Source organism: Biomphalaria glabrata, chromosome 8 (assembly GCF_947242115.1).
Source record: "Biomphalaria glabrata chromosome 8, xgBioGlab47.1, whole genome shotgun sequence".
Lineage (NCBI taxonomy): Eukaryota > Metazoa > Mollusca > Gastropoda > Planorbidae > Biomphalaria > Biomphalaria glabrata.
In genome coordinates, this window is record NC_074718.1 from 23,535,657 (window position 1) to 23,555,414 (window position 19,758).

A 19,758-nucleotide genomic window follows, 5' to 3' on the forward strand; every position below is an offset into this window, starting at 1 on the left:
ATTCTTTTCTATCAATGTAAACTTTGGACTATTCATTTATTATTTTGCTCATCTACCACAAAAGCTTTTGTTCAATGTTTTATTCAACATTTTGTGATCAATGTAGGATGTAGCACAGTATGAGGCTATCATTAGAGTAATGGAAGAGGAGAAAGACTACTACAAGAAAGAGTATGAAGCTCTAAAAGCCTCCCGCCGCTCAACGCCTCCAGTTAAAATAGTTCCTAAAAAGGTTAGTGGGAAACTTAATGAACATTCTGAGTATGTTGGAGGAAATGAATGAATGTAGGTCAAGGACATAATGGAAACTAAAAAAATAAAATTAACCTTTTATTTACAGTGTTTCACAATGTGACTGAATTATAAAATGTACTTTCCTTTTCTTAGAGTGTGGCTGAAGAGGTAGAGCTGGCCAGACTGACCAGAGAGAGGGATGAGCTCAAGTCTTTATTAGACAAGTTTGAGAGGCACATGTCAGAGGTACAGTGATTACAGTTTCTTTAAACTAGTCAATTAATTCTTTGACACCATTAGGTTATTAATACTAGACGTTAGCAATTTATGTTTTTTGGAACTGATTTCATTTCCTTTTTTTTTTTGTCCCCCTAGATTCAAGCCAATGTGAAAGTGTTGACATGTGAGAGAGACAAACTCAACACTATGTATGAAGAAGTAAGTCAGCAGATTAATTCCCCTCTTTCCAAATCCCTTCTATGCAACTTATTTCCAAAGTTAAGTTATATGCCATTTCTTGAACAAGTTTTGTAACTAGAAATCAAACATAGGTAGCTGTCATCTTTAAAGTAAGTTACTGACATTTTTAGTTTGTTCTTTTCCAAATTTAGTATTTTCTATATTCTATATTTTATTTAGTTGTTCAAGGACTGAATTATCACATGACATTGACTAAAGATCCGTGGTAGAATAATTGAAAATAATTAGGGATAAAAAGTTGTTAGAATGCTACTTTTTAATGTGTGATCTTCCTTGATGGCTAGAAAGCTGGATTGGGAGTCGGTATCCATCATTGCCGTAGTTGCAAAGGTTTCTTTATTGAGCCTTTGGAGTCATGATTTGCTTGAATGCTTTGGTTATCCCTATTATTTATCTTTAGTTATGGTACTGATTTTTAGTTCTTTTTTTTTTTTTTGCAGTCAGTTGACTTTAAAAAGTGTTTTGTTTGTAAATTGGTTTCCAGCTCCAGAATTAAAATCATAACAAATGGTGACAAGCTAGTTTTATGATTGCATTTAAAATTATCCTTCTTTATGATAAATCTTAAACAATTTGTTTAAGTATATACAAATGCATACAACTTCAAGTACAAGTTCAAAAGAGTGATGATAGTGATGATGATTGACTTAAACACTTTTAATGTACTGGAATCTTCTTTATTACTGACTCCAGTTTTGGGACTCATGAGGCAGCATTCATAAGTTTTTTACACTCCAAAGATGGACCAGACTTAGATTTCATTTCTTAGTATTAAGATGATATTATTTAATTATTATTTATGTTCTATGTTTCTCTGTTTTATTGAGTTTTGAAAGTTTTTTTGTTGAATGAAGACTTACTGTAGTTAATGTTTGTGTGTCTAGAGTAAAGAGGAACTCATGAAGCTACGCAGAGAGATGATTTCTTCACCTAAACAGTCTAAGACTTCCCTCGCAGCCCAGGCCATCCTGAGGAGGATAGAAAATGAGAGGGACGATGCCATCTCTGATCTGAGAAGAATGACTACAGAGAGGGATAGCCTCAGAGAGAGATTGAAGGTAAGGAATTTTTTAAGCAGCTGGAAGTCATTTCCTTAGTAGCATATTTTAGCATCTTCTTCATTTATCATAGATCTAGGATGATATGTTCTTCTTTTTCAATGGGTTTTCTTTTTTTTTTTTTCACTTAGTAGTTGCTGAGGTCATATAAATTAATACAAAAAAGACTTGGTAAATTAATACTTGGTTACTGATGTTCCCACATCCAGTCTCACTCATTTTATCAAGCTTATCACAGCTTTATCATAAGCAATAATTTTATTTTTTCTAAAAATCTAGAGTTTGGATATTTAAATAACACATGGAATCATTTTAGTTAGCACAAAATTTTATTTCTTTTTTATATCAGTAGAAATGTTTAAAACTTTTCAGATAGCAACAGAAACATCGCTTTCAGATAGAGCAAAGCTGGAGCAGCAAGTAGAAGATTTAGAGACAACATTACACACAGTAAGCTTTCTGACTACTCCATATATGCAGCTAGCATTAGCATTCTTATGAGAAATAAAAAATAGTTTTGTTTTTATAAATGCTATTTATTAATTTGACAACATCCTAGAATTTATTTTGAAATGAGAATATTGGATTTGAATTACAATGAAATGATTAATGAGCTAAAAATATTTTTCAAATAAGATTTTATTACTAGTAAAAAGTTTTAACTTAAATATATATGTCTTTTGAAAGCAATTTTCATTTTCACCCGACTCATAACTCTTCAATTAAATTGATATTTGACTTAATGTCGTCATATTCTCTAAAAGAGAATTCGAATAGATCTGTGGCAGTGTTAAATCTGAAAAAAACTATAGGTTACATCTCGTTCTGCTTACTCTTCTTTAATCTTTAGATTCAAAGACTATGCCTTATTATCCCTGAAAAAAATGACACCATTATACTGACATCTAGTTGCTATTTGTTGCCCAGGTTGAACAGGAGAGAAATGAATTAACTATCAGAATGAACACACTCAAAGATGAAATTAAAATCATGGAAGAGCAGATCAAAGATCAACTGATGAGGTTGAATGAAGTGGTGGATGAAGCCACAAAGAACAAGTCAAATGCTAATCAAATGAGGTGTGTACATGAATTATATACTCAGCTGAGACATTTCATTTAACTCATTTTAACATATATAACAAATAAATAAAGCTTTTGTTCATTATTAATTATTCCTTTTAGAGTTATTTTTATATACATGGGGAACTACATTAGTTTAAAGGTGTTTTTGTCAGATATTGAATTTCTTTTTTATAACTTAGTTAAAAATGTTTTTAAAAAAATTAATATTTCACTGGAAATTCAAAAAAAGCTAAAACTAAATGTTTTGTGTGCAACAAGCGTGTTGATGATTTTGTTTTACCTTCTTTAATTTTCAAGTACAAGAATTCTTAAACTTATTCCCTCCATTTTAATTTTATCCTGGGATCCAACTTATACGTTCATTTAAAATGTACCTATGAAAATGTCATTCTTTCTAATTGTCAATTTTGCTGCTTTCCTATTTGAGGCTTCTTGTTGAAGAGACTGAGAAAACATTAGAGGATGCTTCACGACGACTCACAAGACGGGAAGAAGAACTACAGAGTCAGGGGGAGAGGGTGGGGAGTCTGGAAGAGAAACTATTAGATCTTCAGAGATTAACTCAGGTCAGCAGGGTTTGGATTTTTTTTGACTGGGGACATAGTATTGCATTAACAATCTGTACTTCATATCCTTCATGTAGTCTAAGTCTGTTCTGTACTTCTTTTTTTCTTTGGAAAGTTCATTCTCTTTATTTATCTTCAGATTCAAAAACAAAGCCTTATTATGACCAAGATTATATCATCAACTCACTCTGTCTGTCTGGTACAATATTTGTAGACATTATTTCTTTCACTCCAATTCTCAGATCAAGTTGAAACTTTACACAATTATTTGTTGTACCTAATAAATCATGAATCAATTAAAAAAAAAACAATTATTAATTAATTGTTTTGTTTGGTATCGAACTAGAAATATAAATGCTACTTATTAATAGATGTGGCTGTATATTTGAAGTCATCTTTTCCTGATTAGCTATTGTACAAGCTTTTTCAACCACTTTCTGTTCTGGGATCAAGTTGAAATTTCGCATAATTATTCATACTAGATGACAATACATGAATCAATTTTTAAAAATTAACAAATTAGTTAATCAATTAGTGATAATAAATAAATTTAGTTTTATATAGAAAAAGGGAGATTATTCATGCAGATACATGCCAGAAATGTTTGCAGTTCTTCCCCTTAAATAACTTTTGGTTTTAGAAAAAGATTTTTTTAAAATAATCTTTTACTTGTTAAGATGATAATTGAAGTTTTGACAATTGGTAAATCTAGAGCTTAATGTCAGTAACAAGAATCAAATATATTACTTTTAGAGTTAATCTTTAAAGTGTTTCTTGTAAGATACTAGGGTAAAAAAAATGTCTTCAGATCTCTACACATGATAACTAGTCATTAGACTAAATATTTTTGCTTTACAAATTTAGGTTCAGAAAGAAGAAATAGATGTCTTGAGGTCCAACTTGAAATCAATGGATAGAGAGAAGGACTCTTTGCAGACAGCTGTTGATGAAAAAACAGAAAAAATTGCTCACTTGAATAGTCAGATACATGACAGGGTGAGTAATGCTTCTACTGTCTGCTTAGTGTGGGAGAGTGCATGTCTACACTAGAAAAGAGAAAAAGTGATGTTGATATGTCTGTCTAATAACTTCCATGTTCCATTTTTTTAGAATGTTTTATTTTTATTAATTTTTTTTTTTAGATTTTCAAGTAAAATGTATATTTTATAATGGCATTTCTTTTTATTAAACTTTTTTTTTATGTTTTTTTTTTTTACAGGAGCGTTATATTGGTGATCTAAAGTTGAGGATTGGAGAGGTGGAAGCACAGCTTGAGTAAGTTTTTTTTTTTTTCTTATATCTCTAGTTCTTTAAAATGGAAATTTTTGAGCAGGCTCTAGCTTGTTCTTTCTAATTGACTGTACATTTTCAGACATGCTAATGAAACCTTAAACCTGAAAGATAGAGAGCTTAAAAGTATGCGTCGACAACTGGACTCCCTTTCTGAGGATCTTACTGAGACAGCAAGAACAAAGGATGTCACTGGTAGAGAGAACCGACGTCTGCAAGATGATTTAGCTGTAATGACCAAAGAAAACCAGGTTGATAGATTTGTGTGTCTTTAAACATTGCAACAAAGTTTAATTGCTTAGTATTTTGTTTTTCAATGATAAAAGTTGTCTGATCATTTTCACTGTTTAGAAATTGAACCAAGAACTAGAAGATGCTATTGAAGAGAAGGAAGCCTTAAAGACGCAGGTCCAACAATACATATTGGAAGTGAGAAGATTTGAAGATGCTCTGAGCTCTAAAGTATGTATAACTATTGAAGATATATATTGTTACAACATTTTAAAGGAGGCAACTCAACGAGGTATGGGAACAAAGATAATACAAAGTTTAATCAACATAGATCACCAAAAACAAGAACCGTTCCAATCTCCATCTTCTCGCACTTCCTCTTCCTCTCTCCCCGTTCATTTAGTCCATCCTCGTGCGCTGGTGCGCAACCATAGAGTCACTACAGAACATGGTCATTACACTGCCCCCTTCTTATGTTTGTTCGTCCCGAACTGACTCTGTTCCTCTCTCCTCTCCACAATACCGATACAACCGATCGACGTGTACCACCTTGCATTTAGTTCGAGAACCCCTCTGGATACGGTATACCACGTCGTTGATTCTCTTCACAATCCGATACGGGCCTTCCCAATCCTTTTGTAATTTAGGCGATCTTCCCTTCCTTCTCTTTGGGTTGTACAGCCAAACGAGATCATGCTCTACAAACCCCGTAGAATTGGCTCTTCTATCATATCTGGTCTTCATGAGGTCGCTACTGTCTTTTATCCTACTCCGTGCAAGTACATGAACCCTCTCAAGTCTCCCCCTAAGTTCTGTTACGTATTCGCTAGCTGTCGTTTGTTTTTCTCCTGGCAACCCGAATAAAAGGTCTGCTGGCAGCCGAAGTTCCCGACCAAATAATAATTTGGCTGGCGTATAACCAGTGGTTGCATGAACGGCTCCTCTATAAGACATGAGGAATAGAGGAATGTAGTCATCCCAATCGTTTTGCTGTTCTACTGTCATCTTAGCCAAGTGTTGTATCAATGTGCGATTAAAGCGTTCCACCATCCTGTCTGACTGAGGGCGAAGTGGCGTTGTTCGAGTCTTTTCAATTTTTAAGATTTTACAAATCTCCTGGAATAGCTTGGATTCAAAGTTGTGTCCTTGATCTGAATGTAGTTCCATAGGTACACCAAAGCGGCTAATCCAGTGTTCCACTAAAACATCGACTATTGTTGTGGTTTCTTGGTTTGGTATCGCGAAAGCCTCAGGCCATTTACTAAAATAGTCCATTATTACTAGAATATATCTGTTGCCTTTTAGTGTCTCAGGAAACGGGCCAGCTATATCCAGTGCGATTCTTTCGAATGGAACACCTACGTTGTACTGTTGTAGGGGTCCCCTTGTTCGACGTTGTGGGCCTTTGGTTGCTGCACATCGATCACATCTTCTGCACCAATCCTCTACGTCTTCCTTGTACCGACACCAATAAAACCTTTGTCTCACTTTCTCCAACGTCTTGTTAATACCCAAGTGACCACCCGTGGAACCATTGTGCAACTCTCGGAGTACTTCTTGGATTCTAACTTTTGGGAGAACTATTTGTAATCGTGTTGATGTCCCATCAGTAGATTCCCACATTCGCTTAAGAACACCGTTTTCCACTATCATTGAGTCCCATTGTGCCCAGTACGCCTTCATGGCAGCCCCTTTTTCAGCAATGTGTTGCCAATCTGGCCGTTGTCCCTTCTCCTTCCAAACAAAAACGATTGCCAGATCCTCATCTTTCAGCTGATCCTCTCGGATATTCTCATCGGACCAAGGTCCTAAAACATTCAGGTCCAGACGTTGACAATCGATTATCTCTTCCTTTTCCTCAGCTTTATTACAATGTTTGCATTCTGTTTTGCAAGGTCGTCGATCAGCATTCTGGTGAATTAGTCCTTTTCGATGGTGAATTTCAAATTCATAGGTTTGCAGACGTTCGATCCACCTAGCGACCTGACCTTCAGGGCACTTAAAAGAAAGAAGCCATTGTATTGCTGCGTGATCTGTCCTTAAAATAAATTTCTGCCCATAAAGGTACTTATGAAAATGTTTTATTGCATCGACGGCGGCCAGGAGTTCACGTCTTGTGACACAGTAGTTCCTTTCAGCCTTTGACAAACTTCGACTGAAGTAAGCGATGACTCGTTCCGTTCCATCAATCTTTTGGGAAAGGACGGCGTCTATTCCGGTATTGCTTGCATCCGTATCCAAAATGAACGTCATGCCTGGTATCGGATAGGCAAGTATGGATGATGAGACAAGTGTGTCTTTTAACATTTCAAAGGACTCTTGACACTCCTGTGTCCAGTTGAATGACCTCTTTTGTTCTGTCAATCGATGAAGGGGTGCACATATATTGGAGAAATTTGGCACAAACCGTCTATAGTACGAACAGAGTCCTAAAAACTTTTTTTGTTCTCGAATATTGGATGGTGTAGGCCAACGTTTTACTGCCTCAGTCTTGTCAGGATCAGTGCTGATGCCGTCCCCTGATACTATGTGGCCAAGATATTTGACACTCTTCCTGAAAAACGAGCACTTCTTTGGATTGATTTTCATACCCGCATTCCTGATCCGTCCAAAAACTTCATGTAGATTTGCCAGATGCTCTTCAAACATCCTACCAGTGACTATAATGTCATCCAGGTATACAAGACACGTGTTCCAATGAAGTCCCTGTAAAACGCGCTCCATCAATCTTTCAAAAGTGGCGGGAGCATTACAGAGACCAAAAGGCATCACAGTGAACTGCCAAAGACCGTTGCCAGCAGAGAAAGCCGTTTTCTCTTTATCCTCAGGATGCATTCCCACCTGCCAGTATCCGCTCTTTAGATCAAGAGTAGAAAAAATCTGTGATCCAGCAAGCGTATCCAAAGTATCGTCTATTCTTGGGAGTGGATATGCGTGACTTCATTAAGTGCTCTGTAGTCTACACAAAATCGCATGGATCCATCTTTTTTTTTTACTAGGACGATTGGTGAACACCAAGGGCCATTAGAGGGCTCTATGACCCCTTGCTGTCTCATTTGTTCTATCAGGTCTGTAGTCTCCTGTTGTTTTGCGAGAGGAAGGCGGCGTGGTGGCTGCCGAATCCGTCTATTTATTCCAGTATCGATCCTATGTTGTACCATGTCTGTTCTTCCCCATTCTGACTCATCAGATGTAAAGATGTCTGCAAATTTCATTATCAACTCTTTGGCTTTGCTATACTGCTCTTCAGATAGATTCCCCTTGGTTTCTGTCAAAAGCCTGGTAATTTGAGGGTTGATCGATTCAGTGGGCGTAAAAGAAACGTTGTTAATGTTGCAATTCTTAATTAGGTCGATTGTATGGCATTTAGCAATGTAACTATCTCTTCGTAGATGCTTCTCCCTCAAACCAAGGTTCATGATTCTGACAGGTACTCTCTGATGATCTTTACCGATCATGACCAGCGTTTTCCCTACAGCCACTCCATCGTAATTGTCTTCCGTTCCTTCGATTAGCGCCATTCCCGACTTTTCATGTCCGTTCTCTAACTTTCCCCAAATAATTGATTCAGACTGTGCAGGCAGACTTGTATCCTCCGTCAATAGTATTTTCATCATCCGATTGTTTCCTTCTTCACTATCACCTAACAAAGGAATCTCCACATTTCCATACAACAAAGTTCCTCCGCTAATGTTAATGGAAAATCCAAATTTCTGTAGAAAATCTAGACCTAAAATGCAATCATCAGTTATGTTTGCTATCAAAAATTCATGACCGAATGAATGACACCCGAGCTCAAATTCTAAGTCTGCCAGTCCTTTTATGGGCATCAGTTCTCCACTGGCTGTTTTCAGGGAGAAAAGACTCACATTTGTAGTATTATTGCTGTTTGCGACATTTGGCCGAATGACTGAACGTGAAGCACCAGTGTCTATGAGAAACCGATACCAAATTCCAATCCTTCATTCTACCATAAGACTCCTACTCTGTCCCAGCACAGCTATTGGAGTGACATTGACAGGGGCTCCCATTTCCTGGATCGCCGGTTTCTGCCCCTTGAAGCCGACGAATGTTAGTTTTCCTGATAGCCATTGGCTCCAGGCCATGCACCCCTTTCTGATCAGTGCTTAATCGCTTCTTGCTGATTAGGTATTCTTCTACACATCCTTTGTATATGCCTAGATTCACCACAGTTCCAGCAACGGACCCTGGTCGCACGATGAGCTCCCTGTGCCCGGCTTGGCTTATACTCTTCAAGAACATCCGTCTGAGTACTTGTGTTAGATCTTCTTCCTGAACTTCCAGTCTCCGACCATGATGACTGTTGATGGATGCGTTCTTAGCGGTTTCATAGGACAGAGCGTACACAAGGGCTTCGCTGGCCTTACGCTTGCCACTAACTCTAATAACTTTTTTTAGCTCTGGATCTCGAACGGCATCGATGAAGGCATCAGTGACGATTACTTCGAGGAACTCCTGTGCTGCTGTGGGGTATGCCAGATGGGCAAGTCGTTCAATGTCCGTCTTTAGCTCTTGTAGGGTTTCACTTAACCCGCTGTTGTCTGGTCTTCAGCTGGACCCTATAAACTTCCTGTAAGTGCTCGTCCCCGTATCGAAGCTCCATAGCCTGGACGAGAGCAGCATAATCCTGCTGGTTTGGAATGGATTGGAGTACTTCAGAAGCCTTTCCTCTAAGGGCCAGTACTAGAGCGGTCGCTTTTTCCTCCTGGCTGCCCCATTTGTTGACCTTAGCAGCTGCCTCAAACTGTCTTCTGTAGACTGACCAGGAGACGGACCCATCAAACACAGGGGGGTTCATCTTTACAAGCCCTTCGGGTAACATTGATCCTGTATTCATCTTTACAAGCCCTTCGGGTAACATTGATCCTGTATTACTCACCGGCGCCTTTCTGAGCCCTTCTCTAACTTGAACTTTCAGTTCTTCTATGTCTTTTTCTACCACATCGACTCTCTGGTTCATCGTGACCTCCATCGTGGTTATTTTCTGGTTAACCGATACCAATTCAGTCCTGATCCCTAAATCGAGTGTGTCTATTTTGTCCTGCATGGTTCTAATCCCTATATCAAGTGTATCCATTTTTTTCTGCATCTTACCTAAGAGTTCCATCTTTTCCTGCATCTTACCTAGGAGTTCAGTTATATCTGGCCCTACTTCGAATTGATAACTGTCCGGGTCTTCTTTTTCCTCAATCAGGGCCTGCCAGAGACGAGCTGTAAGTGTCTCCTTGCTACCACCAAGCTTTAGACCTCGATACCGAAGCTCTTGTTTTAGTTCTTTAATCAAGAGTTGGTCTAGTTGTTTCATAATAGGGGAAGCCATTACTAACTTACCTCCCGTTCGTTGAGTCGCCTATAATCCCACTTCTGATACCAATGTTACAACATTTAAAGGAGGCAACTCAAAGAGGTATGGGAACAAAGATAATACAAAGTTTAATCAACATAGATCACCAAAATCAAGAACGTTCCAATCTCCATCTTCTCGCACTTCCTCTTCCTCTCTCCCCGTTCATTTAGTCCATCCTCGTGCGCTGGTGCGCAACCATAGAGTCACTACAGAACATGGTCATTACAATATATAATTTGTCCATCATGGTTCGATGATGACCACTTTGTCATCCAGGGGGCTGAGGGCTTTGCACTGGTGTTTTATGCCTCATCGTGTGGCTGGTGAGACCTATGTAGCCCAGAATATTAGGCTGCACACTGGGCAGGTTATTCCAGCTGGAGCTAGTGTCATTGGCCTAGCTTTTCTTCTCTGGCGTTTTTCTTCTGCCAGCGTTGTTCTCTTTTCTTCAGCAACCTGTGGGCCAATTTTCACATCGCGACGCCATGATGCTCTGTCATGTGCCTCCGTCTCCCAGGTGGCTGGGTCTATCGCCGAATGCCTTCAGAGAAGCTTTGAAGCTTTCCATCTGTTTTTTTGAATTCCTTGAGATTGTTGCCTCTAATTTAACTATCATAATTTACTTGGTTTGATCTATTAGGTTGTGCTGTTAGACATATATCTTCTTGTCTTTGTTTTCTCTGAATGTGCATCTAATGCATTTCCACCTGTCTAGAATCTTCTATTTCTCCTACACTATTCATTGCTTAATCTTTTTGTTGAAAATAATTATTAACTACTGCATTCTTGTCAAATAATTAACATTGAACTCTTTATATGTTCAAGTTTAAAACACAAATCAATATCTTCACATTATGGCTACATTTGCGTTGACAGCATTTCTTTTTCAATCTAGGAACAAGAGAGGTCTGATCTTCTTGACCAGTACCGCAAGCTCTCTGCAGAGGCAGAGCAGTACCAGACAGCCAGCCACCAGTTAGAAAGTGAGGGCTCCAACCTCAGGCTAGAAATAATGACCAAAGATTCAGAGCTGAGAAGGTACAGAGACAAAGTGGACACCCTAGAGAGAGAAATACAGGAGGTTGGTTTGGACTTGCCCATTCTATTTTCATGCAAAGTGTTATATGCTGTTCTTTGTGTTGTTTGAATTGTTAGTCTTTACTGACAATTATTAAAATTTTAATGTCTATTTTCTAGCTTTGTTCTTCTCATTTTGTCATTAAAATGTTTAATATCTGAACATTATAAATGATAGAAATTTTTTTGTATCAGAGAAAAACAAATATTTTCAAGATTTAAAGAACTCTTTTTCTTTCATTTCTTAAGTTTTATGCAAATGTTTACAAGCCGTATGCATGATTTTAATAATAAAATTTTAATCTAATCCACAGCACCTTCAGTCACATCAAGCTTATGAGATACAAGTGTCCAATCTGACAAGGTCTGTAGCTCACCTGGAGGAGAATCTGCGGGTAACAGAAGATGACAAACAAGAATTGCTGTCTGATGTGTCAGCTGCCAGGGAACTCTGCTCAAGGCTTGAAACCAGCAAAGAAAACTTAAACAGACAGCTGGCCGCTATTGAGATGGATAAGGAACAAGTAAGTGATAGAGATAAATTGAATAGAAATTTTTATTGTGCTTGTATATTGTACCACCTGAGTGAGAGAAATTTCTTATTAATAAGCTTGATAATTCATTAATTATTAAAACCAGTTTGGTCATAAACCTCATCAATAGTTAAACCAGTAATGCCACTTCTAGTTTTAACATTTTTTATCTAACTCCTAAGAAAAAAGAAGTAACTTTAGATTTTTAAAATTATTATTATTATTGTTATACAAACCAAAAAAAAAAAAAAATTGAACAATACTAGTTTGAAGAATATAAATACTTCACTCTGTGGAACAAAAGAAGCTTTATAGACATTTATTTTCTAAAAAGTTGGCTGTATACACTGCTGTTTTTTTTAATGCTGTTATCTTTTGTTGAAATATCCAGTGCTGTTACAATGTGAATGTAATGATGTCAACAGTTGTCATTATGATCCCAAAGAATTTGTTAGTTACCCAGGTCACTGACATATTCACTCTCACCCAGCCACTCAGATTGCATGTGAAGCAAGTGATTAATTTACAACAAAAGGACATAGGATTGAAAAATGAGTTTTTATAGATGAGCATATTACTTTGAGCTGCATCAAATCAAAACATGCTATATAGGGAGGTGCTTCCCTTGTCAATATTTCTTGGATGTTATTGCATCCCAAAATATGACAGGAAAATACACCATGAGGATATTACAATTAGGCCTGTTAGAATGTGAGAACATAAGAAAGTATACAGCCATCAATTAATCAAGAAATATGAAAATTTCATCTTGGACTTTCATTGGACTAACAATAATATTTTTTTCTGACATTAATATTTTCCATAAATTAGTGAAAGTTTTCACTGTTTTTTTCTTTTTAACTCTTTTTCTCCCGATCGACGATGCCATCGTTGATTTGACCCCATTAAATTAACTGAATTTTTTGGTTTGTAAACTTTAATTTGTGTTATTTAAAAAGGGCAAGCATTTATCTATTCCAATTTAACATTTTCTGAAGATTAACCCTAACAGGCTTGTAAAATAGAAATGAGAAAAATGAATACTTCCTTCTGAATATGAAAAATAATTACGGAGAGATAGAGTTAATATGAGACCATCTCAAAGTTTTTGAATGCAGTTTGTTTGATCATGTGTTCATCTGTATCTTTTGTTTCTCAGCTTCAGAATATTATTGCTGACCTGCGACAGGAAGCTGAATGCCTGAGGTCACAGATTGATGATGAACGCAACCAGGTGAAGAGTCTGGAGAGCATCCTTCAGGACAACAGAGAGAAAGATTTCCACAGCCAGTTGTCATCACAGGAAAAGAACACAGAGATTCAGATGTTGAAAGATCGTTTGTCATTGAACGAAAGCAAATTGTAAGCTTTGCCAAATTAAATCAACTTCTAAATTTATAGTACGAGATATATGGTTGAGTGGTAAATGGTTGACTTCCAAATCGAGGGTGCTTGTGTTAAAATCTTGCTGAAAGACTTGGATTTTAACTTCAAGATTTGTAGTACACCCCTGAGTCCTGACATTAGTTAAGAAAGTAAAGGCAGTTCATCATTGTCCTGGCCACATGATACCCTCCTTAATGTTGCTAATTGTGTATAACTAGATATTATGGACTGCTTTACATTTCTTTTTTACTGAAAAAGTTTTGCCCCAATAAAAAATTCCTGCTTTCAAGTTAATTGAATTATTTGTTTGATGGAGTACTTAATTGAATCAGATCATTTGTTTTATAGTTTTAAAATTATATATTGTTGTTTGTTTTACAGACAAAGTCAGAGCAGGGAAATAGCCTCACTGAGAACAAGAAATGTGGAGCTAGAAGGTGATATTGAAAGGATGAGAAGACAGCTGACCAGTGAAAGGTTTGAAAGGTATGTACAAGCTGACTAGCAAAAGGTTTTAGAGGTTTGTGGAAGCTGACAAGAGAAAGTTTCTAGAATTATTTTCAGCTAATCATGTAACAATGCTACTAGTAAATATTGAAACTTATGAACTGATTTACTTGTTTGCAGAGACAGGGTTGTACAGGAGCTACGCCGTAATGGGATTCAACCACCTGTCATGATTAGTGACTATGCTGGCACTCGATCACTCAGTCCATCCAGGTCCCGCAGTCCAGGTCGTTCATTTAGTCCCAGTTCCAACACTAGGCCTAGGTCAAGATCTCGATCGAAGTCCCCTACTGTTAGGTAAATATCACTTTAATTGTTTAATGAAAACTAAATCACTAGATTGAAATATAATGCTGATAATTTTAACTGAAAATTCACTAACTACACTCAGCGGATGACTTGATGTAATTGGATGAGAGAAAAAAACTTTTTGGTTTCCAGATATTATATCTTACTAGAAGTGATTCAGCCTCATCACTTCTATCAAAATACTTAATGTTTATATCTTTCTTTAGGTTTCGAACTAGCCCCAACACTTCCTTGCTGAACACAAGTCGGCGCAGCTACCTGTATGACGATGATTACTCTTCTACATCCGCCAAGACACCTTATTCCCAAGACCTTCTTTAGATTTATTTAATGGATACTTCAGCATTGTACTTTAATGTTTTTAGTGACTTTGTTCTAATGTTTTTTAATGGTGATAAAAGAATTTACAGAACATGTGCTTGAATTGTCATTGACACTAGAATTTTAAAAAATAATAATTTTTACTGCACATGATGCATAGTCAATGTTATAATTAGAGCCTTTCTTTGGTAAAAGTTTCAGTTGATGTGACACTTTTAGCATATGTTTTTTTTTTTAACAGGTCACTTATTGATCTTTTTTTACAATTTGAAGCATGCAGAAGTTTTTTTTTTATCTTACTTTAGTTTTTAATCACATTTATTCTTTGGTAATATTTACTAAATAATTAGTTCATACATTAATATTTTACATGCAAATATGTTAGAATTATGTTGCAAATATCTTTGATAAGTAATTCTGATACCAAGTCAGCCACACTTTAGCCATTTAGATTGAGGTTAGGACCAAGACAATTAGTTTGTAGTTTATGTGCACTGAGCAGATGCAAACATTTCCAAACCATAAAAAAGAAAGACACTTTCTATATCGTTTCATATTGTAAGAATGAAATCTCCTCAATTTCCTTACACAATGTCCATCTAAGTATGAATTGTTTTAAGTACTGTATTTCAAGACCATACAATAATTGAATGGTTGACACATTTGAAGAACATGATTCAACATATTTAGGCTGAACCACAGTCTCCATCTCCAAAGTATTTCAAGATCATAGGAAACAAAGTTTGATTATGTAGTTTTGTGTACTAGACTTGGTCCCAGACATTTGAGTTCAATGCAATGATGTGGTAAAGATATTGTTTAATTTAGTTTGTCCAATGTTGACTGTGTCTACACTTTAAATCTATGCACATGTAACAAAGAACACTATTCACTAGCTGTCATTTCTTCTATCATACTGTAGTAAGTCAGATTAGTTCAATACTTCCAGTGTTTGTACAGCATATACATATATTTTTATATAATGATATATTTCAAGTTAGATGACAGAGATGTAGCCGTATGTGTATGATTGTATATTACCTCAGCAATTAAAAAATTATGAACTTTTTTTTTTAAATGTCTTCCAGAAAAAGAAATTTAAGGAAAAAAAGACATTTTTATTTAGACTAACTAATATCACAGAAATGAATTGCTTCAAAGTTTAAACTTGGCCTGTGACTTAAGTGGAAAATACTAGTAGAGCTTTCACCACTGTCACAACTTGAGTCAAAGCTGCAGGCTGTGATAGATCTTTTGTCATATTTTTTAAATATTTTTGCTTTCTACTTAACTTGTTTTTTTTTTAAGATTTACATTGAAATTTAAAAAAAAAAATGGTTTTAATCTTTTTTTTTTTAAACAAAATGATGTTTAATAGATTACTTAAAATTTATTTTGCAAAGATTTTAGCTGTTACATAAATTAATGTGTATTATTTTTATAATTTGTTGTTGTTGCAGTCTTATTATTTTGTAAAAACTATGAATGAAATGAACAAAGAGATAAACTGTAACAAAGTCCACAGACTAGACAAGTTTGAGATTGTTCTAAATATTCTCTTTTTTATTGTCATATCATTTTTACAAAATGAAAGCAATTGTAAGTTGAGTCAAGAGGTTTATGTTTTTACATGACATTAAGTATTGGCAATGGTTACAATAAAATTTATAACAAATTACCCAGTCAATATCTGTCTTCTAGGTTCTAAGAACTTTTCAATCAAAATTTTATTTTGACAAATATGTGGGGAAAAAAAAAGGGTATCAAAAAGACTTGCTGAGCTTCAAGCCCATTCTTCTTACATACGCTGTGAAATATGATGCAACATTTCAATTTGTTGCTTTTTAAACTCCGTCCACTGATTATTTATTTATTGGTTTTGATAATGGTTGACTTGTCCACTTGCTACATGCCAACCTGTCTATTAGTACGTCTTCAGTTTTTGTTTTAGCTTAGCAGATAGAAAGTCTTGAACATTGCTTTTGTGGTTGGTCTCCGTTTGTTTCATTCCAACTAAGAAGCACAGTTAGTGTATGTAGGAACTAATTTTAAATGACATGTCTAATTCTTATTCTCTGCCAAAATGTTCAAACTAGATTGTTTTCTCATGTGGAACATTCCTCAGCCAAATATAAATGTTGTATAACTTTACATATTATTTTATTTTAAATATATCCATCATTTTAGTAAAAAAAACAATTTTTAAAAAATAAAATTTTTGAAATAAAAAGAATGTTGATTTTTATTGTGTGTGTGTGTAAATCAAGACATGAAGAGCAGACAGTAATAAACTTAGGGAATAGATACATGAGTAATGACCTTAGTGAAGTACTGACCTTAGTGAAGATAGACCTTTGTACTGACCTTAGTAAAGAAAGACATCTGAAATGACCTTAGTGAAGATAGTCATGTGAAATGACCTTAGTGAAGTAATGACCTATGTACTGACCTTAGTGAAGATAGACCTGAGTAATGATCTTAGTGAACTACTGACCTATGTACTGGCCTTATTGAAGATAGACCTGTGTAAAGTAGAACGAGACATGTGTGATTTGAGACTTAGTCTGCTTTACAGATCCTTATTGGAAGTTTGTTATAAAAACATTTTTTTTTTCTTCATTTGACAACAACATTCCATAAAAGAGTTTCCAATGGGGGAGGCTAAAACGAAATAAAAGATGGAGCATCTGAGATTAATATGAAGTGAAACAATAGTAGCGAAGTGTCTACAAACATAAATAACATTCACAACGCAAACACGAACAAATTTATTTTGTCCATAAGCTCCTCAAGTTCTACACGGGCTTGAAACGTGTTTCCTGAATCAGCTTGAAAGAAAAAACAAGAGAACAAATACAGTTTGTGTTATCACATAAACTCAAAGAGGCTGCCCCCAACTGACGATACGCAACAAATACAGTTTGTGTTAGCACATAAACTCAAAGAGGCTGCCCCCCAACTGACGATACACAACAAATACAGTTTGTGTTACCACATAACCTCAAAGAGGCTGCCCCCAACTGACGATACACAACAAATACAGTTTGTGCTATCACATAAACTTAGAGAGGCTGCCCCCAACTGACGATACATAAGAAATACAGTTTGTGCTATCACATTAACTTAGAGAGGCTGCCCCCAACTGACGATACATAAGAAATACAGTTTGTGTTACCACATAAACTTAAAGAGGCTGCCCCCAACTGACGATATATAAGAAATATTCCGAATGACTTCTAAGGAAAAAATATTCACTACGTCACACGGCTTAGACTAAAAAAAAAGTCTTTAAATATGAAAGAGCTATCGATGGAGAATATCTATAATAAAATATGTCATTTGAGAAATGATTTTGAGAAAGCAAAAAAATAAGGCTGCTGAAAACAACTGATCCTGGGATGATGATCCAGCTTCTGGCTCAACACGATTGCGGAAACTTGGAAGCCAATTTGTTTGATGAGCCGCTGACTACCGTTCAGAAAATTCAAAAGGCAGAGAAAACTTTCAAAATCAACGACCGAACTATCCATGTCATTGTTTCTCAATCACGTGACAGATTTCCTAGACTTGACGAAAATTTTCAAGTTTCAGTCTTTAATGCCAAGTTTCATGTCTACATGCTTCTAGTGTCATCTTACCCATAGGATACTGCAAAGAATATTGTTCAGAGATGCAATCCTCCATAAGCTTTCCATAACGACTTGTCAAGTCTGTGTACAACACGAGATTTGGCTGTTGTTGTTGTTTTATCATATACAACTACATCTGATCATCAAATTTTCGAAACATTGTCACAACATGCATGCTATTTCTTACTTTGCGTGAGATATCCATTTTCGAATTTTCGATTAATCAAACATTATTTAAGAAATTCGTTTAATACTAGGCTATAAAGAAGTTGTATAAATATTGAGTTTTAAAGTCTATTTTTTGTATGGACTACTAACGAAATCACACAAAATGACATTATTTTTTACATGCTCGATTTTTTTCGTACTCTAAATTTGTCTTATTTAGGTAGGGGTCTGTCAAGACTCCTTTCCTCCCTAATATATGTATGTGTACTCCAATGCTGATTACTAAATGTACCCAAGTCCTGGGCAATACCATAACGACACATACAACGACAGAATAAAGATTCACAATGCCAATTCACAGACATATAACATGTTTATTACATACTCTGTACTATAATACAGAATCAGTTCAGACAATTGAAATATCCAGTATCAATAAAAAATATAACAGCTTAATATTCCATAGACTGAATAATGACAACACAGAAAAATAATTAGAGTCTACACTTCGACTCTATCTATATCCAAAAGTCCAACTGTCCTGGACTAGGAACAAAACCACACTGCCTTATTATGAGTTAATTATATTCAACAAAAACATCTCACCAAGTAAAACAATCCAAAACAAGAACAGTTTTGAAGTCAACAACCTGAATTGCCCCCTTTCTCCCCTACAGTTAACAGAAGACCCAGACTGACCAGAACTCAGTCCTGACAGGGTCCACCAATATATTCTTGAACCCGGGTCCACTGGTACCTTGCTTCGCAACTGACCTCCATTAAGAGTAAAACTTCCCAACACTCTATTTGATTATACGTGTAAGAACTTCAGTCATTTTCTGACTCTCTGATATGAAAGATCAAATTTTCCTGAATAAGAGATCGTCACAAAAGTTGTTTGTTTTTTTTCGATCTCCCTGAAAAACGCCTATTGTTCCAAAATTAGATGTTTTCAGTGCTTATGCATTTAAGTATTTTACACAAAATCTGGAACTTTTTCAGCAGTCAATTCGCTAGAAAAAAGACCGCCAGTACACAAGTACAGCTTTGACCCTCTATGATACGGATTTTATTCAGGATTTTTTTCCTATATTATAAACGCCCTTACTGTTCAATATAAACTAAGTTTAGTAATCTAGATCTATTAGAAATGAAGATACCGGTAATTTATTCAATAAGAAAAAAAAACATTCTAATGAATGGTAATCGTATTGGCAAAATCAACTTTTGACGTCGCTTTATTACTAAGAACAGGAAAAGCCTAGTCTTATAAATGTGTAAGGAGCACACTGAGTGCTGTTCAGTCGATAATTAATTAATTAACACTCTTAAGTATGGACTAATGACAAAGGTGGCTAATCGTTTGAAACAACAGCCTTTTTTATTGAACCTTGATGAAATGTTAGAAAGACTTGATACTAATTGAATTTTAAACCAAGTTTAAACTCAGAACCGAACTGTTCAGCAAACTGTTAAGTATCTCAGAAAGTAAACATTTCCTTCTTTTCTTGGAATT

General features: G+C 35.8%; 2 protein-coding genes across 8 annotated transcripts in view; both read left to right on the plus strand.

Moving 5' to 3' along the window:
• LOC106054678 (centrosomal protein of 135 kDa-like) overlaps positions 1 to 16,338 on the plus strand; it is a 46,641-nt gene extending 30,303 nt beyond the window's left edge. For all 6 annotated transcript variants that reach the window (XM_056037796.1, XM_056037798.1, XM_056037797.1 and 3 more), the window contains 17 exons: positions 107 to 232; positions 388 to 480; positions 610 to 672; positions 1,599 to 1,772; positions 2,145 to 2,222; positions 2,700 to 2,851; positions 3,285 to 3,423; positions 4,288 to 4,419; positions 4,643 to 4,698; positions 4,796 to 4,964; positions 5,065 to 5,175; positions 11,208 to 11,393; positions 11,704 to 11,913; positions 13,082 to 13,284; positions 13,690 to 13,794; positions 13,936 to 14,112; positions 14,331 to 16,338. In XM_056037796.1, coding sequence (XP_055893771.1) covers positions 107 to 232; positions 388 to 480; positions 610 to 672; positions 1,599 to 1,772; positions 2,145 to 2,222; positions 2,700 to 2,851; positions 3,285 to 3,423; positions 4,288 to 4,419; positions 4,643 to 4,698; positions 4,796 to 4,964; positions 5,065 to 5,175; positions 11,208 to 11,393; positions 11,704 to 11,913; positions 13,082 to 13,284; positions 13,690 to 13,794; positions 13,936 to 14,112; positions 14,331 to 14,445 — 2,289 coding nt within the window. In that variant the 3' untranslated portion in view covers positions 14,446 to 16,338. The remainder of the gene's footprint in view (positions 1 to 106; positions 233 to 387; positions 481 to 609; positions 673 to 1,598; positions 1,773 to 2,144; positions 2,223 to 2,699; positions 2,852 to 3,284; positions 3,424 to 4,287; positions 4,420 to 4,642; positions 4,699 to 4,795; positions 4,965 to 5,064; positions 5,176 to 11,207; positions 11,394 to 11,703; positions 11,914 to 13,081; positions 13,285 to 13,689; positions 13,795 to 13,935; positions 14,113 to 14,330) is intronic.
• A 3,264-nt stretch (positions 16,339 to 19,602) lies between these two features.
• The window catches only part of LOC106054568 (dipeptidase 1-like), a 35,400-nt gene continuing 35,244 nt past the window's right edge, over positions 19,603 to 19,758 (plus strand). Inside the window, exon 1 of one of the 2 annotated variants that reach the window (XM_013210489.2) lies at positions 19,603 to 19,730. The gene's annotated coding sequence lies outside the window, so the exon portion shown is untranslated. The remainder of the gene's footprint in view (positions 19,731 to 19,758) is intronic. The other variant, XM_013210490.2, reaches the window with a different exon arrangement.